Source organism: Branchiostoma lanceolatum, chromosome 2 (assembly GCF_035083965.1).
Source record: "Branchiostoma lanceolatum isolate klBraLanc5 chromosome 2, klBraLanc5.hap2, whole genome shotgun sequence".
Classification (NCBI taxonomy): Eukaryota; Metazoa; Chordata; class Leptocardii; order Amphioxiformes; family Branchiostomatidae; genus Branchiostoma; species Branchiostoma lanceolatum.
The window spans coordinates 20,926,683-20,950,400 of NC_089723.1; the positions used below are offsets into that span (position 1 = coordinate 20,926,683).

General features: G+C 40.0%; 1 protein-coding gene across 5 annotated transcripts in view; it reads left to right on the forward strand.

The window, feature by feature from the left end:
• The window catches only part of LOC136427872 (AP-3 complex subunit beta-2-like), a 48,773-nt gene that overhangs the window by 2,273 nt on the left and 22,782 nt on the right, over window positions 1–23,718 (forward strand). For 3 of the 5 annotated variants that reach the window (XM_066417070.1, XM_066417074.1, XM_066417072.1), the window contains exons 3-16: window positions 2,941–3,015; window positions 14,169–14,264; window positions 15,171–15,331; window positions 16,531–16,597; window positions 17,270–17,452; window positions 18,228–18,407; window positions 18,746–18,843; window positions 19,640–19,700; window positions 20,428–20,499; window positions 21,020–21,082; window positions 21,752–21,884; window positions 22,551–22,660; window positions 22,982–23,092; window positions 23,524–23,589. In XM_066417070.1, the coding sequence (XP_066273167.1) occupies window positions 2,941–3,015; window positions 14,169–14,264; window positions 15,171–15,331; window positions 16,531–16,597; window positions 17,270–17,452; window positions 18,228–18,407; window positions 18,746–18,843; window positions 19,640–19,700; window positions 20,428–20,499; window positions 21,020–21,082; window positions 21,752–21,884; window positions 22,551–22,660; window positions 22,982–23,092; window positions 23,524–23,589 (1,476 nt within the window). The remainder of the gene's footprint in view (window positions 1–2,940; window positions 3,016–14,168; window positions 14,265–15,170; window positions 15,332–16,530; window positions 16,598–17,269; window positions 17,453–18,227; window positions 18,408–18,745; window positions 18,844–19,639; window positions 19,701–20,427; window positions 20,500–21,019; window positions 21,083–21,751; window positions 21,885–22,550; window positions 22,661–22,981; window positions 23,093–23,523; window positions 23,590–23,718) is intronic. The other 2 variants (XM_066417071.1, XM_066417073.1) reach the window with 1 other exon arrangement.

Here is a 23,718-nt window from a genome sequence, read left to right on the forward strand (position 1 = left end):
GGTCAATTTTAAAAGAAAAAAATTGGATTTATAATTTATTGGTTTCTTGGAAGAGAATGATGATGCACATTATCCTTACTTCCATGGTAGTTCAAAAGTGGCCTGATTGCCATTTACTTTGTGAGATGTCCCCTGAAGAGCTAAGCACAGATTTTGCAAGGTAAACACACAGTGTAAGACCTGCAGACCAAGGGTCATGTGGTTTCTTAACCAGAAGGTAGGGCTGGTATGTGTGGCTGTTGATGGATGTCAGGCCACAGAAGATGTTGTGAAAATAGTACCCTTTTAAAGTTTTTGCCATTCTCAGGAGGAGATACAGTAGGTAAAACCTCTGGCTGCCCAGTGGCATTGAATTTTTGTGAAAGGTCCCTCGCTGAAATCTGGACTAAACCTGTTTTCAAACCATGTTACCGTACTACAAGTACAAAGACTACCCTTTCTGGTGGTCAGCTACTCTTTCAGGTGACCTTCTGGATGCTCTGTTTGAAAATGGAGACCCTTTTTTTTCAAGAGTGAAAGTCCACCTGGGATTAAAAGAATCTAGAACATGTGTAGAGGGGGCATGTGTTAGCATTCCTTGTGTGTGGTGGGTGGACTACAGGGCAGGGTACATTGGACCCAATCTGGGGAAATATTAAACCAGGGGTTATCAGATCAAAGAACCTCCTTGATCAGATGGACAAGGTTTGTGTTCTAATTAGGACAGCCATGTTGAGTTACAGTCTGCATTCTAAGCAGAGTGTGGAGAGATTCTATGTGTTTCTGTCAGACTAAATAGCTGAAGAAGAGCCAGATAAGGAACTCCTCCCTAAACTAAAGCGTGTATCTCATTCTCACTGAACTGCAGCACATTGGCGGCTTCGCTGCATCCTAAATTGAATTTGTGTTACTCTTGCCTCTATAACAATAGGTGAATATTCACGGTGAATATAACTAATATCATGCAAAACATACAAGTATGACTAAAACACACAAAGCATACAAAGATTTGTTTTTATTGATGTAATTTGTTGAGTGCTCTGTCAAATCTCTTGGCCACAGCGAGGTCAGCATCGTGCCGCAGCTTCAGTGAGATACCCGCATAACCAAAGACTCTACTTGACTTTATTCTACTCTACATCACTCTATTATGTAGAGAGATGACCATGGGACCTGTTGACACAAATGGAGGTGCTTCCATGCTCTGCAGGCTCCCATTCCCAACCACACATGTTTGTCATTACTGTTCAGCCCATCCATGCAGCAGATTTTACTGCACTGGGAAAAGGGCTTCAGCAAGTAGCAACACCCCTGGAAAAGTACATGTATTAGGCGTGAGGTCAAGTGAAATGGCTCGGAACAGACTCTTTGGGAGTGGTCCAGGAAAATGGCCCAGAGAAATGGCCAAGAGGAGCAGTCATGGTCCATATACATTTGATCTAGAAGTATGCCCACATGAGACTTTCTGGTCAGCCCACAAACATTTCTTGAAGAGGACAGAAGTTCTGCCATTACTTCTATACTGTAGACTTGTAATTTTGCTGTTGGCCAAATGTAAAAGTCATTTGGAACATGTTTTTGAAATTTGATTTGTGTGGCATGTCGACAATTTGGCTAATGTAATAATAATAATATCAGGTGTATTTGCAGCCAGTGCCACAGACAGGTACCCAATGTGTAGGGTAATGAGGCTGTTTTAACGTGTTTGAGGCACCTCCTCGAGCACGGGACCCCCGTTTTACGTCCCTCCCGGAAGACGATTTCGTGGAAAGCTTCGTGAGGCTACAGCAATCCGGACGTCCTTGGTTGGTCTCCCATCCAAGCACTGTCCGGACCGCGCGTTGCTTAACTTCCGAGATCAAGGGATCGGGTGTATCCAACGCGCCACGCGGCCGTAGCTATGGTTTCAAGTAGTTTGGCATTTGTAAATGTATTGCATTGGTAAATGTTTAGGACAAAATTCTGTCTCATTCTGTCTGATATTGTTTGTTCCTCCATCTGTTCATGTTATTACTTCATATCAACATAAGGTTATTCATGCTTCAGATACAGGTGAATACGCACATCATAAAGTAATGTAATATACAATGTAGTGATTTGTTGTCAACTCTATGCGAGCGTATTTCTTATGGCAGAGGTAATTTCTGTTGCATGTATCTGTTGGCTGATGCACACTATGTATCCTGCAGCTTCTCTGCAATTTCTCTATCCTTTGACCCCCCCTCTAACTCCACATATGAACAGAGGGCATATGGTCATACAAGTACTCCATGGAAATGCCATGGTGCTCTCACACACACAGTGTCTCCATATGGTTCACTTATGCTAATCTAATCTAAGAATTCCTGTGGGACCAGGTCCAGAGTAGAGTAGAGCTGGGAACAAAATGCTTTCAGCTCTGATTATCTTCTACCCTGGCCCAGAAATATGTACAGGTTTAATCTGCAAGTCTTTGTTATTGAGATGGCTGTTATTTCAGCTATGCTTGGTAAAGTGATGTTGATAATACATTCCGGATAACACAATATTGTCTATTAGTGATACCTGTTGATCATTTGAAAATTCAATTAACATGCACAAAAAGTAGGAAAAGGAATCTATCTTGAATCCCAATAAGAGTTTTATTCTAACTGGTCTTGATTCGTATTTGTCTAACATGGTAAATAATGGAATAGTTCATGGCTTCTGGCTATTGTCAAAAGTCACCTGTCCGCACAGGTGCACTTTAATGTACTTATACAGGCTAGCTACTGATTAAGCCCTGCATTCAACTCACCAGGATGTACAGTTTGGGTTACTGAGGAATTAACCATTCATGGTGCACCTAAGATGAATGCACACATGACAATGTAATATGTATTCATACATGTGTGCTCATTTCCTCAGGCAAAAGCAATTTCTTTTTAAACGAGTTCTCGGCGAAGATGATTAAAGTTGTAAAAGTAAATTTCCGTGTTTCAGATGGTGGCAAAAGGCAAGGATGCATCAGACCTGTTTGCAGCTGTGGTGAAGAATGTGGTGTCTAAGAACATTGAGGTAAGAATATTATTTTTAGATTTCTCGATTGTTTAAAAAGAATTGGAATGTACAATGTAAAGCTTATATGTAGCAAATAAAAGTTAACTGTATATAGTAGAGTGGATTCATTCCTCAAGCTAACCGACATCTTTCACACCGCAGTCGTCCCTCAGTAAGACATCTGAAGCCGCATACTGCATAGTTCCTGTGTAGAACTTTTATTCAGTCTAGTACCACGACCGGTTTAAAAGTGAACTGGTTACTGTCAAATGGACCAAGTGGGGTTGTGGGATGCAGGTAAAGTTTGGGCAACTAAAATTTGCAATTCTTGGCAAGAAAAAAGGCTCATGAAGCAGACCAAAAAGGAACTTTATCATTTTATGTTGCAAAACAACTACAGAAAATTTCAGTACAAGAAAAGCTGCAGCAGCATTTTTACACAACTTCCCTTCCAGATTTGTTGGAATTATAATGTGTGAAATTTGTAATGCTGATATTGATGGCACTTAATTTGTTTATCAGTCCATTATGTTGTCACTTAGTCACTCATTACAGTTCATTAGACCACACCAATTTAATTTATTGGTTAATGGAATTTTAAAAAAGATGCTAGATTGGAAAATCAACATGAAAACAAAATCTCAGAGGAAAGTTTGTACTTTGGTGCACACAGTTTCAGGGAGTGAACAGGGTCAGGTGCAAGTTTTCACCCCAGCCTACTGTTATAATGATGTCCTTGTGCTAAAATTAAAAAAAAAAAGTTAACCAAGAAATTAAATCATATTTTGAATTTTTATTAGTTCTTCCTCAATGCTTTGTTGTATTTCCTGCAATGAATTTCTATAACTAGTATAAGAACAGGCAAATAGCCATTCTGTGATATGAAGATGTGTCATGATGCAAGTTTTCACCCCAGCCTACTGTTATAATGATGTCCTTGTGCTAAAATTTAAAAAAAAAAGTTAACCAAGAAATTAAATCATATTTTGAATTTTTATTAGTTCTTCCTCAATGCTTTGTTGTATTTCCTGCAATGAATTTCTATAACTAGTATAAGAACAGGCAAATAGCCATTCTGTGATATGAAGATGTGTCATGATGTCACCTGCATGGTACAGACTAGTAGTACATAAAAAATCAATATGGCTTAGCCCCTGTACTCAAACAACAGGCGCGTGTTGACTAACCAACTTTGTTGTTTTTGTTGTTCCCTATTGGACTACTGTATCTAAACTTTGGAAAAATGGAAACTCGGAAAATGATTAAGTTAAGAACAGAAGTACAAATTTGATGCATTTATCTGTTCTGACATACCGGCAAGATTTAATTGGCTTTTTCTGCTTTCAACAGGCGCGAGTTGACTAAGTAATTGGCATCAACTTTGTCTTAACTTTGTTTTTTTTTTTGTTCCCCGTTGGACTACTGTATCTAAAATGTGGAAAAATGGAAACTCGGAAAATGATTAGGTTAAGAACAGAAGTACAAATTTGATGCATTTATCTCTTCTGACACACCGGCAAGATTTAATTGCCTTTTTCTGCTAGATAAATGGTTCCTGACAGATCTGATGTATGTTCCTGGGACTACTGCTGTTGTGATAATTTCATGCTTTGGAGAGCAGATATGATTAGATGGATGTCTGACATTGCTTAAGGGCATGGAATCCCAACCTGGAACCTGAAGTGTGCTGATAAAAACAACAAAATTGCATAAAAATAATGTTGAAATCTGTGATTTATGGAAGTGCAGTGTGATTCTTGGAAGTGCAAGTGAAGACGAGCTGACTCCCTGTGTCAAGGACCCCCTACAGCAGTATAATCAATTACTGGTTATTACTGTGATTCAATTGGCAAACTGACATGTTATGAATCACAAATTAGTCATACCAGTTACGGCATTCAGCTAGTGTTGTAACTTCATTTGTAACGAAAGATATCAGCCATGCCAATATCTTCCCAGGAAGGGCTTGAAAAAATTTGAACTGAGGCTAATTTTGAGAAAAAGATTATTTACACAAGAAAGTATATAGTACATTGAACAGACAAAATAAGAAATGACGAATATCGATATACATGTATGTATAGTGTCCATATTTTATGTATTTTCAAGCTTTTCAACATTTCCACTGCCTCTTTGCCAAGCATGTATTCCCCTCACACATTCACACTCCGTCTGAAGAAAATTGCCTTGCCGAGCCTTTGACAGGATCGCATCATTTCACTTGTATGTTGCATTTGCACTTCAACAAAAACTGGCCGTGCTTTCAATCTCTCAGACTCCGGGAACCAATAATAGCAGGCTAGACGTGCATTAAAAGGGCAGCCCCGAAGTGTCGGGCGCTCGCACGGTTTGATTGAATTGCGCTGTTACCGAACCGTGCGCGCCGAAATCGATGAGACAAATGGCTTTCCCGTTTGCAGCAATTCCCAGCTCCGTGGATGGGATTATATGAGGAGTAACTAGATAACACTTTTGTGGACTTGCACATTTCCCTGTTGGCTGCAGCTGGGTGCATTAGTCCATCTCGTGTGCTTGGGAAAATTTGTGTAGCATGTCGACAAGTGCAGTGTGGAAGGTCCCTGTCACTGCCTTGTGAGGTGGCAGGGCTGAAATGTTGCATCATACATGTCTGTCTTCATAAATTTTGTACAAGTACAGGGTTGTGAGAAACTGTTAGTGAAATTTCGCCTGTGTTTAAAGTCATTAGATTTTGAGTTTGAGCCATTTGATGACTCTCTGATGGTAACACTAAGATTAAAGTAAAAATGGAATTTATCTGATCCAAGCCCAAGAAAAATTAACACTGTGTGGCAGGACGTATTGTACCAGGCCGTCCTCAGCTCTAATCATTACCTACTTCCAATAAGAGGGCACAAATGGCTTTTCACTTGTAATTCTAAATCTGTCGATATCGCTAACAGAACAAAGCAGAGCCAGGACGGACACAACGCCTGTTTGGACCTGTTAAGATGTTTCCTTCGAGACCAGGCTAATAACCAGGCTCAGAAGTGAAATCGAAGATGTAATTTAGAGTAATAATTGAATGTGTGTATTGTTAATTTTACAATCGTTGTCCATCTCCTTGCATACTACAGACATGTGTGTATTATACATCAGCTTTAGGGACGGTCTCCTTGTTTCTCAATATCATATACATGTATTTAACCATTTCAATTCCATGTGATTCATAAGCAAGTGCTCTATTCTAATGTAAAGCAAAATAAGTATGTAGTAATATGTAGCAAAGGTTTTGAATTAATATTGAAATGGTACTACGTCGTATGTTGCGTAGCCTCTATACACGTCTGAATAATCTATGGGAATATGGTTAGTCCACCATCTTGAATATAATCTGAAGATTACATCTAGATCTGGACGTACTGTATGACTCCCAGCTTCGGTGGATGGGCAGAAAGTGCTGTGAATTTATTTCCCGAATCCATGAAATTGGAATTGCAGCCCCTATATAGATTCTTCACCTGTAGTCATGCCCCTGAGAGTAGTCAAAGTCACCCAGGTGTTGTAAAAAACAGGGAAGGATCCATCTTTGCCAGGTTTGCAGTAGATTTTATGGCGATTCTCTCACACCTGAATGTTCATTCGGCTTTCAGAACTGTACTGTATTTGAGAATAGATTGTGTATTGAAAGAGGCTTACACTGAACGGTTTTTTGAGGGTGGGATTCCACCAAGTTTATACCTAAGTTGTGATGAATGAAGTGTAAAAAAAAATGACCAGATACCCTTCATAGCTGAGTACATTTGGGCTGCCATTAATACATGGAAGGCAGATACAGTTGGATAGCAAAGCTGTAAAAGGAATGGGGGGGGGGGGGAATCTTCATAGTAAGATAGTAAAGGCTATGAGAGGATAGCATGTGCGCTGTACAACTGGTGTTGAAAGTTTCGATTTATTCGGTGTGCGAGTCGTAGTGAAGCCGCATTGCACCACTAGCTAAAGAAAAAGCATCATGCTTCGTCCTCATTCTGAGGTTCGACCGCCTTAACCTTTTTTTTTTAGAAGGTCGACCTGACATGTGCAAGATATCACATAATGTAATCCTGGTACTGTACAGATAGCATTACCTTTTCCATGGAGTTTCTGAAGCAAGAAAATTATAAGACTCTCTTTCTCAGTTCCAACGATTTCCAAAGAAATTTGGATGGGATTTTCAGTATGGTGAAAAGATGTATAGAGTCTATAGACCTTCTTCTTTTATATTGAACATCCATATTGGAAGCTTAAGGCAGCAATGATAAATGATGGGGCAATCTTTGCACTATTCTCCAGACACCATAACATAAGCAGCAAGAGATGTCAGACCTTACTAGGGATATAATTTTCTTCAGAGTGCTGTATACTTGTAGGTTGTCCTTGCAATGTCAGTGAAGGCACTATGTACCACCAAAGTAACAATTTTACTTCTATAAATGTAGCTGTTAGAAATGGCTATGAAATGGAAAAGGCATCTGGAGGATATGGCTTATCAAAAAAACACTTAAGACTTCTCGGGGACGTGGCATCCATACACATAGATTCTGCATGACTTTGAGGAAAACTTTTAGTTACAGAAGTGTTGGTCACATTTTAAAAAGTTGATCTGCGATGTAAAAAGACCGTAAAAAGATAAAAGGTAAATAAAGAGTTACCAATTTGAAACAATTTTTCGTCTGTAGGCTGGCATTAGATGTTATTAACGCTGGAGGCCCCTGCAAGCATCCTTTCAAACTGTAGATCACAATCTGATAAATCCTGGCTTGACAGTCATGCAACTTCAAAGACTTACCCAGTACCCAAAGCCGGTTAAATGGATTGCAGGCTCAAGCAGCCAAAAGATATATCTATACATCATTCCAGGAGAGGAGAGACTCACAGGAAGGTCAAGAGCAGCTGTCAGAAGAATACTGAACGAGGTATCAAAACAAAAGTTGTGCTGCAGTACCATAGCAAGCCGCTAGGGGGCCCAAAATCTAATCATTACGAGGTCTCACAGAGACCTACCTACATACCAAATATCAAGCCAATCCATCCAGGCATTCTCGAGTTACCGTGTTCACACACAGACACATACACACACACACAAATGCTGACGAGAACATAACCTTCTCAGCGAAGGTAATTAGTAGGAGCAGGCGGGTAGAACTTGTTAGAGAACTTGTTAGCTTTCCTGTCCTGTTGGAGAGATTAATCAGCTCATCACTATGGAGGAATTGGCTCCCCCAAGTAGAAGATTGTATCAGTCTATAGACTGCTGTTGACAGGCAAAGCTGTGGTCATGAACTCATGATGGATAGAAAGATCCTGATCATGTTGGGGCCCCAAACTTCAGAGAGGATGTTGAGCCTTCCGTCCCATGTTTAGGGAAGCTTCTTTGAGCGTCACACTTGTCGAAAAGATTAGGGTTCTGGTACAGAAGTCTCTGGACAAATTGAAAATCACGTTGACACATTACACTTTCAAGGTAAAGGGCGGCTAGAAAACCCTAGCATGAACCTCTGTGCTACTATTAGTAAAGCATCATGACAGGAGAAGAAGAAATTGCTTTTCTGTGCCAAAGCAAGCATTGGGCCAGGGTCTGCTCAGACAATGTAGATGCATTAGAATGCATAGCTAGTAGTAACTTTCAAAATCCTGGATCTGGCACCGTCTGATGTCTTCTGATAGAAAAGCTTCTTGGGGATGAGCCAGACGCCATCACAGGGGAACGGGTTTTCTGCGCGTGAAAAAATAAATTTCTTTAAAATGTGTCAGAAAATGTGTAGTATAATTTTCTTACACGGGAAAATGTGATCCCATGATACAATTTTTCATCTGACACCTGAATTTATGGTTTGAAAACTTTTGATTTTTTAGTCCTTTGGGAATAGGTCCCTTGGGAATAGTCAAACTTTTGGGGGCTTGAAACCTAAACATTTGAAAATCACTTAAATCTTTAAGAAATACATAGTCAACTTACTTATATAAGGTTTTGTATTGTAAAATGTAACTATTTGAAGCTTTTCTCCATCAGCCTTTTCACAAAGTTGTAGAGTAGGAGGCTAATTTCAAAAAGTAACAGGCGGGCCACGTAGTGGCCCTAGGCGAGCCCCGAAGTGGCTCGCGGGGGGTGGGCACGGGAGGGGGTTCTCCCCCTCCCGTAGGGGGGGTTTGGGGGGCCTCCCCCTGAAAATTTTTTAAATTAAGACCCCCCTAAACATGGGTTTTGGTGCATTTTGGGTAACTTTTATGTGCATTTTAAAACTTACTTTTGTAACTGAAATTTACCATATTTTGTAAATTCTCTAAGAATCCATTTATGTTCACAATCGGCTGTGAGTTTTATTTCAATGGGCCTTAGAAAAAACGTTTTTCTGACTACTGTCATGAAATAAATAGGGTCAGTAGAAACTTTTTTCCTTTACATTTAGGAGACCCAACATTTACCAGTATTCCAACATGTTCTTTGACAAAGCAAAACTGAAATGTATCAGGACTTTGGTATTTTCAAAGCAAAAGGTTGTCAACATAAATGGGACTTTTGATCAGTGACTCTGATTATCATCTTCAAAAGTTCAAGTCACTTTTTCGATATATTGAAACAGAAATGAGTAGAAGCAAGGACATTAGTAGAAGTACATGTTCATGTAAGAACAATTTGGAAAATGATTCTACAATGTTTTCATCACTCAGATGTCAAAAAAGGGTCAGCAGGTTTTCCTAGGGTCAGTGGGGTATACGTAACTGGAAACATTATTTACATAATTTTTCCCTAGGCCTTACAGTTACACACAAAAATAGACGTGACAGAAGGGCGCTGACCCCATCTTGAGCGGGTCGCTACACCTATCAGTGAAGCTACTATCATAAACTACGCACAAAAAGTTTGGAAACTTTACTTTGATTGATCATATTTCCATTGTTTTTTTATCAATTTCAATGTATTATGTATCGTTGGAAAGCTTGTGTAATTTCCTTTCCTATGATACCCTACTCATTATAATTGCAATCTGATGGAGCGAGCACCAGGCCTGCTTACGCGAGTGGGTTGTAGAAAAAAAGTGCCCAAATTTCCATAATAGTGTCAAACACCTATAGCGCAGTGCCAAACCCATTAGTGGTGGTGTCGTCCAAATCGTGAATGGAACAGTGTGTGGTGGAATGTTATGTTCACAGCTACAGATAAGAGAAGGTTTATTTCGACTGTTGGATGGGTAAATTAAAGTGTTGGGGCGGCTAGGAGAACCCTATGCTGACTGTTACACAGATAGACTGACTGTTTGTTGGGGTCAGTGTTATAGTGTGAGGCAGTACAACGCTAACTGCCAGCGGAAAAAACAAACAGGCTAATCATCCTAAGCAACTTCGATGTGTCGATATAGAGACACCTTTCTCCATCCAGTCACATTTCCAAGATCCTTATCTCTGCAATATGATTATGAGACTGGGTGCCATTCTGCAAGATGATAGTGCACGTCCATACAGAATGAGTCTGTGAGAGTCATTTCAGACCACCTCCAGTACCTATGCAGGAATACAGAGGATAGAATGGCCCTCCTGCAGCCCAGATCTCAACAACAATTGAACACAGTCTCAGACTCTGTGATCACTGATCAGCTTGGCCGAGCTGTGCATGCAGTTGTGATCAACAGAACAACACTGGTCGACCTGCGACGACTCCTTGTGGAAGAATAGCCAGGGGCCACGTACCAAAACTGGTGACAAGCATGAGGAGGATGTGCCGGGCTGTGTAGTCAGTATTAAGCCACCCTCATCATAACTGAGGCTCCTTTACGCATTTTTTTTTGATGAAGACTACCCTTGGCTTTCATATTAATGTGTTTTGTTGGTTCAAGTTTCACATCACCCTCGTACAAAAGCCACGTGCTACCAGCAGAAGACAAAATACTGAATTGAGCGTTTTACATTAGTAGGGTAATTTGGGCACTTTTTTAATGAGACTCGCTCGCATAAGCAGGTCTGGTGCTCGTTGTATTAATTTACAACAATAATAAGTTAAGTATCATGGGAAAGAAAATCACAAAAGCTTTTCAATGATATATAAATCATTGAAATTGATCAAGAAACAACGGAGATATGATCGACCAAAGTTAAGTTTCCGAACTTTTTGTGCGTAGTTTATATCAGTGAAGCTCGTCCTGTTCAACACATTATCAGTTATAATTTTCAGTCAAATTCCCTAGAAAATGATGTAAGCCGGCCTGGGAAATGCTTAGAAATAACAGGAGAAACCTCACCCCTCCCCTTTGTAAACATCAAACCTTTTCACCCTTCCTGCGTATTACTTCCTGCGTTCCAAATTCCAAAGGAGGTGCTCTATTACCTCCTTGCGATTCCTGATTTAACACGCTCTATTAGCAAATCCTCCGTGTTATGGATTTTAGGCATGGTGGTCACACGTTTTCCTGGGACAGAAAAAAATCGGCAGGCATGTTTACGGCAAGCATGTTTGGAGGGGAACTTCTGTGAGTCCATATATGGTTAATATATGCAAAGCTTCCCGGGCTTTGGTACAGTTTCCATGGCAGCGATGTCAATCAAAGGCCGGCCTTTACCGGCCGTCAAAGAAGCCGTCAAAGAAACAAGACTTTAAAACTCCGCCCTCTGCCCTGGCTGCACGTGCACAGGCAAAGGACACCCGATCCCAGCGGCACAGGGACGTCAGCCAATGTAAACAATGTTACACACATCAGAAAAGGCAGTTTTCAATCCCAGAAGATCACGGAAGCTATCAGAAAAATGCCAGACGTTTATCTACAGAATTGGCCGGAGGAATTTGTAACGGAGACTACTGGAGTTATGCTTCTATTTTTTGAAATTCTAAACCAAAAAGTAGCCGCGGCTCGAAATTGTAAGTAGGCGGCGAAAACAGCCGGCTGCCGGTTACTTTTGACAAGGCTGTCTCCATTCTATTAGCCTAATTTCATCTTTTCTCAAGCAGATTCCTTCACGCGCAAATTTCAAACTTTTTTGCGCGTGGAAACTTAACATTTGGAAATCACTTAAAAATCACTTGAAGATTGAAAGAACAACATTTTGAACTGTAGAATGCAACAATAAGATACTTAATTCCATTGTGGGTCATCTTATTTCAAGTTTTAAGCTTAAAACTTCCAAAAAGATTTTAAATCCCTTGGGAGTCAGCTTAGATATTCCCAAGGGACCTAGAATTCAAACCCAAAATTCAGGAAACAGATGCAAAATCATATCATGGGGTAACATTTTTCTGACTAAGATTTTTGTAGTGCACATTTTCTGACACATTTCTTGAACTTTATTTTTTCACGCACAAATTTTTCACGGGCAAGTTTTTCACGCGCAAATTTTTCACGCGCACAAAACCCCAACCCCATCACAGCCAACTTTTTCTTCCATGTCAAAGCAAGCAGTTTGCCAGGGTTTACCCAGAGTGTTATATATAAAAGCTTTATAGATGTGTAACCTGGAGGGTGAGTCCATTCTGTTTGCAGTTTCAAAATCCTGCATCTGGATCTACATGTAGCACAGTCTGAGCATGAGGTAGTTGATTAAGGATGAATCAGAAGGTGTTATTGTTACAAATGGATAGAGAGAAAAAGGTGGACTGATCATGTTCTGAAACAGCAAGAGAAATAATTTTCTGTATTCTGAATCAAGGTTGAACTGTAATTTCCAATTTTCACTTAAAATGTTTACAATTACAAATGATCTAAAATTGATTGATACCATTTTGATATCTGTTCTTGAGTACAATCATTTATTTTTATTATTGATTGATTGGTAGCTTGAAAATGGTTGATTTGTCAATGTCTTTATTGATAGAGTTTAAGTATCCATCTTTTAGACACATCTACCTGATGGATAATGGCCTAGTGGTTAACAGACACAGGTTTGCTTCCTGGCAGCACTGAGCCAGACTCTGTTGGCTCTTGGCCTTAAACTTTAAGGCTCTTGACACAACTTTCCTCAGTCTATCTAGATGCAAATGGGTACCTGACCTTGTAGTCGTAAATTGTGTAAAACGTACGCAGTATAAGGAGAGGGATGGGCTCCACCTTCCAATACCGTTCCCTAGACACGGTGGATAATAGCCCACTGTCCCTACAGCCTCAAAAAGGGTTAGGGGACTACCTTGACCTCTTTTTACCTGATAGATGAATGGGTCAAGGTGCATTTGTGACCCCAAGTAGTCAACAAGTTGTTGATAAATGCAGTGATTGGATGATGGATTGAGGATGCACCAAAGAGCAGCTGGATCCTAATTGTTTCATGCTTGTATTGATTAAAGGCTTAGATCTAACAGAGTTTCATTACCCAGAAAATTTGGTTAATGTACAAATTTGTAAGCCTTCTGAAGTGTAGTCAGAGCAGCTGTTCATCTGTGTACATATCTCCATGTATGGGTTGACTGGTTGATTGATCAGTTGATCGATTGATTGATTGATTGGTTGATTGATTGATTGATTGATTGATAAACGGATTTGGGGGTCTGGAATCTAGGGTATGAATGATGAGATTTTGTCAAGAACTGTAGATCCTTCATCGAAGATGTGAGATGAGGGCTCCCAAAGCTGTCATTGATTTTTTAAAATCAATATCGTATAGGTGAAGGACCAAACCTAGTGTGTGCACCTGGTAAAGTGTCCCCAGGAAGAGTTATTGATCGCCTAATTGGAAGAATTAATTAACCTTGCACCAGTGACAAAGCTAGTGTATCAATGTATGTACAGTTAGCAAGGTATTGTGATCAGTTACATACAAGTCAAGTCAAGGCTCGGAGACTTGCAACCCTCAATTAGCAGAAAAAAATTTCTTAAATTGTAGACTGCTTGCACTTTTGCAGTCATCAGTAGGACCGATAACTTTGGTATTTGCAGAAAGTTTGTACAAAGTGATTTTCTGTCAGTTTGCAGTATTGCAGCAGTGCATATACATGCTACATGTCTCAACTGACTTAGCTGTTGATTTGCAGGTAAAGAAGTTGTGTATTTAGGTGATGAAGTATGCTGAGAAACTGATCACAACTATACATAACGTCTAATCAATGATCTAACTACTGTTTTACAGGCGCAGAAGCTGGTTTTGTATGTACAGTGTACACCTATAGGATCAGGCTCATAGGATGGTACGTGTATGCTAATAAACTAATGGATTACATAGTACATATAATCAATGATCTAACTCCTATGTTACAGGTGAAGAAGCTGGTGTATGTGTACCTAGTGAGGTATGCTGAGGAGCAACAGGACCTGGCACTGTTGTCCATCGCAACCTTCCAGAGAGCACTCAAGGTGAGCAGTCATCACATTTATAACACATATCACACTCTAGATTACACAATCACAATTTAGAATATACATAATATTCTAGATGACACATCGCAAATCAGAATACACATCAGCGCTACACATCACATTTTAGATTACACATTTATAATTTAGAATCTAATACAAGTCATATTTTAAGATACATATCACATTTCAGATTGCACATCACATGTTAAGATACACCTCACAATCACATTTTAGAATACAGGGTGCAATTTACGATACACATCATGTTTAAAGATACGTTTCTCATTTTTCAATACACGTCACACTTTAGAATACAGATCACATTTTTGATGATTCATGTATTAAGATACACACGACATTTTAGATGACATCACGTTTTAGACTACTCATTACATGTTGTAATACACCACACTCCAGAATACAGGAACAATTTACAATACACATCATGTTTTGGAATACACATTTCGGAATTCATGTCACATATTAGATAGAATACACATCACATTATAGAATACACATCAGACATTGCATTTCAGGAGGCGCATCATATTCTAGAATACAATCATATAATCATTATTATTATCAATTCAGAATACACATTACATTTGAGTATACTAGTACACATCACATTTTATATTAGATGTCACATTTTAGAATGCACGTCAAATTGTAGAATACGCACCACATTTTTGAATACACATCACATTTCAAAAAAATAATTCTGGGAATATTATCATGTTAGAATGAGACATGTTTTCCTTTAGTTATTGGTATTCTGCATCATGGTGTACATGTACATGTATTAGATAATGTTATTGTCTTCCCGAAAAGAATTTCCGGAGTGTCTTTTTTTGTCGCCTGTTGTAAATAGGAATGTTGTTACCGTTCTGTTTGTGACATTAGGACCCTAACCAGCTGATCCGAGCGAGCGCCCTGCGCGTGCTGTCCAGTATTCGTGTGCCTGTCATCGTGCCCATCATGATGCTTGCGCTGAAGGACTCGGTCGTGGACATGTCGCCCTACGTCAGGAAAACTGCTGCTCACGCCATCCCCAAGCTATACAGGTGGGAGTTTGTTTGTTGTGTGTTTGAATATAGATTATTCGAATCAGGGCCTGATTTTCATAATATATATTTCATGGAGATATGAGGTCTCTGAACTCTCTACTCTTACAAGCATCTGTCTGAAACATTCAAAACTTCCCCCTGGCTAAAACCGTCCCCAAAAGAATAGCTTTTCATGCCAGATAAAAGACAACTCCTGTTCTTTGATCTCCTGTGTGTCCTACGGCTCTTCTAACATGTCTTCCACTCTGAAGATCTGGAAATGAGATGCAGGTATATTTTTAGGAAAAGACGGACTAAGGACTTAAAAGAAGTGCACCATTTGCGCATGAAGAGCTCTGCGTAATTATCTCATCTAAAATGAGAGCTTTAACCTTTCCAAATCCTTTGAAGTGAACCATATGTGTCATGTCTGTGACTTGCAACAGCCTGCAGCTTATCTCAAGAGGGTTGACAAATGGTTCTGTACAAGAGGTTTATAGCACCTGGTTTTTCTGTTGGCCAAAACAATTCCTTTCCTTGGTTTCGGATAAGAACTAGGGTTTTAGTCCTCTCCACATGTACACCATTTATGGTGCAACCGGGGGTGCCTATGGCCGTCTCTTCAGCCCTGGGCCACACAACATTGTGTAGTGACTACGACAAGAGGCTGGTCCAATGGTAGTGGTGACTGAGTTGGACTTCCATACTCTTTCTGATCCAGATGCCATGTGCTAAAGCAGGTATCTCACTGGAGTTCCAGCACGTTGGCGCTGCAACCGAGCGGTTTGACAGGGCGCTCAACAAATTTCTACGATGAAAAATAATCTTTTACGCTTTGCGTCTTTTGTTGTCTTTTTAGTGATACTCGTACATTTTGAATGATATTCCCATTATCAAGTCAAGGGTCAAGAGCAGCTTGTGAGATTCCTGCTTAAGCTCAAACCCAGGACCTCCCGAATGCAAGGCAAACACTCTACCCAGTAGACCATTACACCATTACTTGGGGTACTAGATATAAGAGAAACATTTTGTGGATCACTTTTACTGATTTGCAGTCTTCTGTAGTTTCTTTTCTCGTTGTTATGAATGACAGTTTCCATGCATCTTGAACAATGGTGTGTTAAGATCTTAAGTTCTGTAGAGTATCAATAGTTCCCTTGCACAGGTTGCTCTGTTTCAAAGTTTCACGCAATATGTTTTTTTATTTATTTCGATAGCCTTGACCCAGAGCAGAAGGATCAACTGATTCAAGTCATCGAGAAGCTCCTAGCAGACAAAACAACGGTGAGTACATTCTTCTGTCATACCATGGCCATTTTTATAGCCACTGCTTTACTGCAGTATTCCCATTGTATCTGTATCTATATAGCCGGTATAACCACCATTCGGCGTAACACACCAGCTACGATTGTGCAATGACTTTTGTGCATATTGTAACAGTCTGGTTCAAGCGCCACTAACTGACCAGTCAACCTTTTAGTCTTTTGGTAAGTGCATTGGATTTGTGAGCTACAACTGTAGGGGCTCAGGTTTGATTCCCAGGAGCAAAGAGACTGTACTACTCACCCTGTGTGTTTCAGTGGTTCCCACACCAGCCCTGTGAGTAATGGCAACAAGAACCACACAGGAATATTGAACTCAAAGATTCGAGGATCAATTTTAAAAAAGAAAAGGGGGAGTAGTGTAACAGACTGTGGTTCAAGTGCCACCAACTGACCAGTCTAAGTGGTCCTGACCTTTTAGCCTTGTGGTAAGTGCATTGGGGTTGTGCGCTGGGGGGCCTGGGTTCGATTCCCGGGAGCCAGGAGACTGTACTACTCACCTCGTGTGTTTCAGTGAACAGTTAAACTAGTAATGCACCATTTTTCAGATCTGAAAGCTTCGTCTAAATATGTGCGTCCCAAAACAAGACAGTCTTGCCATATGTTAACATGTGTAACTATCTTCCTTCTGTAGCTTGTGGTAGGCAGTGCGGTGATGGCGTTTGAGGAGTTGTGTCCAGACCGGGTCGACCTGATCCACAAGAACTACCGCAAACTGTGCAACCTGCTGGTGGATGTGGAGGAGTGGGGACAGGTGGTCATCATCAACATGCTGACCAGATACGCTCGCACGCAGTTCTTGGATCCTAACCAACAGGTAAACAGTAATTAACATGTTAACTAGACCTTAACCAGATACGCTCGCACACAATTCCTGGATCCTAACCAACAGGTAAACAGTTATAAACATGTTAACTAGACCCTAAACAGATACGCTCGCACACAATTCCTGGATCCTAACCAACAGGTAAACAGTTATTAACATGTTAACTAGACGTTAACCAGATACGCTCGCACACAATTCCTGGATCCTAACCAACAGGTAAACAGTTATAAACATGTTAACTAGACCCTAAACAGATACGCTCGCACACAATTCCTGGATCCTAACCAACAGGTAAACAGTTATTAATATGTTAACTAGACCCTAACCAGATACGCTCGCACACAATTCCTGGATCCTAACCAACAGGTAAACTAGTATCAATGTTTTAACCAGACCCTAACCAGATACATTCGCACACAGTTCTTGGATCATAATCAACAGGTTAAAAAAAACTATTCACATGTTATCCAGATACACTCACATGCAGTTCCTGGATTAACTGGTAACAAATCATTGATGTGTTTACCATAGACGCTCATAAACGTTCACAACTATCAACATGTCAACCAGATACGCTCGCACACAGCTCCTGGTTAGGCCCTCAAAAAGCACGTCCTCAGTTTTCTGTTCTCAGTGTTTCTCTTAGTGTCATGCCTGTCCATTCTCTGATATTATCCTCCCATCTTTTCCATTGCCTACCCCTCTTGCTCTGGACCTACCCTTTTTTTCCTTACAAAGTGTTTACTCATTGTTGAACTCTTCCCAGGATGTTATTGCCGATGAGGACAAGAACTTCTATGGTGATGAGGATGAGAAGGACAGTGAAGAGGAGGAGGAGGATGAGGAGAAGGAGAAGACTCCTCCCAAGAAACCTTACATGATGGACCCCGACCACAGGCTCCTTCTGAGGAACACCAAGCCTCTTCTGCAGAGTAGAAACGCTGCTGTAAGTGTTACAGAGTTTTTTCTAGAATACAGAACTGTCAAAAACAGTAGTATGTATTTAAAATTATGGTCGGTTGAAAGACCTGGTCATTTATTTAATAGTTGTGACACACTGAAATCGAATAGACATTGTCTGGTCTGAATTGCCCATGATGTCAGACACAATTAAAAGACCATCAGTGAAAGGGAATTTTAGTTTTCAGAAACAACTGTCAAGCTGTTGCATTATGGACAAGTTTGATATTCTTGTGCAATCTGTATACTTATTACAGTTTTATATAATTTGTGTTAATACATGTACTAATGTTGCCCACTGTTTCCCATGGTATGTTCTCCCAGGTTGTGATGGCAGTAGCCCAGCTGTACCACCACATTGCACCTAAGAGTGAGGTAGGACTGGTGGCCAAGGCTCTGGTCAGACTGCTCAGGAGTCACAGGTAGGTCTTATCATGTAAATGACATACATATGGAAATCATTTGCATCTTTACGCCAAAAATGTTTACTCAAGCAACTGGATAAAATTTTGAATCAGTCAGACGTTTCAGACAGCATCCACTATCTTTCGTCAGTGACTCAAGAAAGATCTCTAGTTGTTCTACATGTAGATTTGCATCTTGAGTTTTGAAATGTTAAAATGGAATTCTGCCAAAGGATAGGACTTTTACATTTAAAATATCTGTAATTTTGGTAGAGAAGACCATGAATTAGAATTATGCTGATTGCAACGGTTAAACCTTATTTTCATAATCAATGAGATGACATAAAACAAGAAACTTACAAAAGCACTAAATAATGCAAGGAGGTCTGAGGTTTCTTGAAGGACGTACTTCAATGAAAATTAGACATCTGGTTGATAAGATGTCTTGCAAATCTTGTTGCACTGTTGCAAAGCTTCGTCGAATTAATTGGAAAATGGGTTCTCACTGCTTTATAGTAGAATGGCAGTTTTTCTACATACTAAGTTTTTGCGAAATAAAAACTAGTGCAATAAAATGTCGTTTTTAGATAAATAGTTCAAAATCACACATTTTAATTACAAAATGTACTCATAAACAATATTTTGATCCTTGATTATGAATGAGATAGAAGAAAATTTGCAGCAAAACTACTATTTCCCATTGGATCATTAATGGCATCAGTTCCCAGCTGTTAAATGCTTGAAAATGAATTGATTTGTTGTTTGTATGCATTTCATGATCAGTGTTAGATGTTTGATCTGTCTTGTTCCACAGAGAGATCCAGCATGTTGTGCTCAGTAACGTGGCTACTCTGACCACCATCAGGAAGGTAAGGGTGAGGACATGACGCTACTTTTCTCTGCCTTTTCCTTGTGTTGTTCTTGTGCCGTGTTCCCCTGTTCAATGCCACTTTGTACAGTCCCAGGCTGTTGGAGTGCAGAAGTTTTCTGACTAGGTTTGTTGGCTGGGGTGCCAATAGCTCGGCTTGGAAGTAAGGTTGGGTAAGGCACTGTGGTGAAGTGAGTATGTGTCGTTGTTTTGCATCAGTGGGATCAAGGAACGGATGAATGGACAAACTCTTCTGATTCTAATCACTTTCTTTGCTTGACTGTGGCCGGGTAAATTTTGTTTGCCTGCTGGTTTTTAGGATGGGTGCTGAAATCTAAATGAATGATGCTTTTCTTATAATGCCTCAAGAGTAAGAATTGAAACTTCAAACAATTATTGAAGAAAACAAGCACATCAATCATGCATTGTATTTGACTTGCTTGGAAAATTTTGGACAGAAGTAAACATACATGGTATCCAAACCTCCCCCATATGGCCAGTACTGGTTTGGTTACTATGCCTGTATACCCTTCCACTGTTGAAATTGAAAGCAAGAGTGCAGCAGTATTTTTACAGTCCTCCCCTTTTATTTTCGTCACCATCTCCCTATGTATGAATTTTTTTTCCTTCTTCCCCTGAATTCTTTTACGAGCCAGGGAGGCTTTTTAAGTTTTAGTCAGCCAATGATAGAATTGTTACACTGAGTAACGAGGTCTTGTTCCCCCCATTTCCAGGGTATGTTTGAGCCGTATCTGAAGAGCTTCTTTGTGCGACCCAGCGACCCCATCCATGTCAGGACTCTGAAGGTAGGGCACTTGGAAACACCCAGGGTTCATATATTTATTCATTTCAAGATGGCTGGGTTGCCTTCAACTTATAAAAGTTGATTTCCAAGAGGGCCCAGTATATACAAACATGTACAGAACAAGTCTAGACATGTTACATTCAGTTAGGGGGAGACAGAAGTGGACAACATGCAGTAGAACAAATAAAATCTGTCAAAACAAAATCATTGTTTAGGTGTTCCAGGTTTTGTTACTACGTTATACCAAGGAGGTTATAACCTCCTTGATTATACACATTGTAGACATTGAAATGAATCAAGTAAAAATATGACAAATATAGTCTCTTCATGTAAATCTACATTTATGATATGATGGCACATAATCTACATGTACATGTAGATCATCTACTGAAAATTTACCGTGTATAAAAATGTATCTTTGCTGTAGAGCTGTATTGTGAGGTAAAGTATGCTTGATTGTTGCCTTTTTCTTTGAAACTTTGCTGTAGATTGGTCTCGACAAGATCATGTTTTTCTTTCAGCTTGAAATTCTCACCAACTTGGCCACAGAAACCAGCATCTCTACCATCCTCAGAGAGTTTCAGGTGGGTTTGTGGTTATACACTGCCTGGAAATCTACTCTTCACTCAGAATGTGCCTGTAGTGCCCTCTAGCTGTGATGGAAGGAACTGCAGTAATTTGAGCATGTCTGACAAGTGACTTGTATTCTGATGCTGTCTGTCTTTGAATAAGTGCACCAATCCCACCCAAAGAACAAGTTTGTGTGTTTCTTTGTAATATCATTCTTAAGTACTTATATGTTTAAAAATAACATGTCATTCAGCTATTTACAATCACATGTCATTTTGTCATTTTGCAATATGGTGTTTGGAATACAATGATATTGTGTGTACTGTAATTCTTGATTTGTTAACTGTAACTTAATTTTAGCTGATTTAACGGTCACTAGTCAACAGCTGAAATTTCATCATCGCTAATATTTGATCACTAATATCTGAGACAGTGATGTTTGTTCCCACCATTTTCCCCCAACCGCTATATTTTCCTGCCGCTATATTAAAGTGATTTACAGTATGAGGATATATGTTTATGGCTTTATTAGGACTTATATTCTGTCTGACCCTTATCTATTCCCTCATGACCTCTATGAAAACCGGCCAGCAGGCCGATTTGAGTGTTTCTTGAATTAACAAGGGTCCAGAGAAACAGTCGGTCAGACAGTGCAGTGAAAGTTTGATTGACATGTCATACAGACGTACGTGACCAGCTCAGACAAGGACTTCGTGGCGGCGACCATCCAGGCGATCGGCCGGTGTGCCAGCTCCATCTCCGAGGTGACAGAAACGTGTCTGAACGGATTGGTTGGGCTGCTGTCCAACAGGAACGGTTTGTTTGTTTGTTTTATTTAGATCTCTATTAGCGTTAAAAAATTGGTGAGTGTTGCTCTGTACTTATCATTCTATAACATGCAATTTGCAGAATGATTTTTGAGATATCAGGAAAAAAATAGAAACACCTTGCAACTATGCAAGGTAAATGAATACAAGCTTGGTAATATGAATCACAAATTGAAAAAAATAGATGCAAAGCATTGCTATCTGTAACATTTGATTACCTCCATGAAAAATGGCCTGTTTGTCTGTGTGCGTGCATATCTGGTGCAATATCTTAAGAACCGCTGATGAATTGCGATGATATTGGTAGGCGTTGCTTACGTGAAGGTCAAGGTCGATTTTGGGCCTCTTGGTGGCCGACCTTGCAGTTTGCGTATCTTTAGTTCTCGACATGCTGTCGCCATGTTGTATAGGTAGTCAGTATAACACCCTTTTGATAGAAAGGTAGTTCCAGATTTTTTTAATACAAAAGATATTTTTAAAAACCTAGATAACTCAATGTAAACTATGTACTGTTAGTTCTTAACATTCTCCCTGCTGCCTAACTCTGTAACCAATAGAAAATGGTGTGTCAAACGGTCACGTCAGTTTGCAAAAGGTTAATATATGTGGACTTTGCATTCAGACTAAGATTTTTTATTACCATATTTGCTGACAGAGTATGTAGTGGCTGAGAGCGTGGTGGTCATTAAGAAGTTGCTCCAGATGCAGCCAGACTCCCACTCTGAGATCATCCAGCACATGGCCAAACTGGCAGACACCATCACGGTGGGTTCAGGACAACTTGCAACATTTTCTGTGTCACTTCCATTCTGCACCCCTTAACAGTTGGGGGAAATGCATGTGTAGTGCCCTCTAGTAATGATTGAAGGTACTGCAGCAACAAGAATAAGTCTTGTCAATTTTGCATAGAATGAGATTTCCAATATGACTGTGCATTTACCATGTTTTCATTACTGTACATTCATTGTGGTTAGGCATTTTCCATGTAAATATATGTATATCGAGGGCCTCTGGAAGAATTTCTCTAATATGTTACTTAACAAATTGTGGATTGAAATAAACTCAAACTGGAACTCTTACATGTAGGTGCCGATGGCCCGTGCCAGTATCCTGTGGATGGTTGGGGAGTACTCAGATAGGGTCCCAAAGATTGCTCCCGACCTGCTCAGGAAGATGGCCAAGAACTTCATCAATGAGGTACAAATTCGTTTGACGTTTTCTTTGTGAACGGTTTATACTACATTTGTATACATTGGTATCTTGATAGACACACAGACACACATCCATATCCTGACAGTTAAATTGCTAGTCTGTAGCACCACCTGGTGATGCATCTTTCTACTGCAGATAGAAGAAGTAATTTACAATTTGACCTTGATAAAGGAAGCTGGAGTATCTGCAGCTAGCTAAGTACAGTACATGTACCATATTTCATGGACAGAAGAAAGCTGGTATACATGCTCATGTACTAACATTTTCAGTGTAAATAAAGCTGATTGATTGATTGATTGATTAATTAACATACTGTACTTGTCTGCTAAGAGTAGAACCCACAAGCCTGTGGTATGGACTATGGAGCCATACTTGTGAGGCTTTGCTGCAATGATGTTTTTTTTCTGTCACTACAGGAGGACATCGTCAAGCTGCAAATCCTCAACCTGGCAGCCAAACTCTGTATCACCAACCCCAAACAGGTAGAAATAACAGCTCTGCCCCTGAGGCACCGCAAAAAACGAACATTGTTACTCCTGCTTTTTATCTCAGTCTTTTCCTTTCAGGTGAACATGAAAGTAAACAATGACTGTCATAGAATGTCTTTTAAC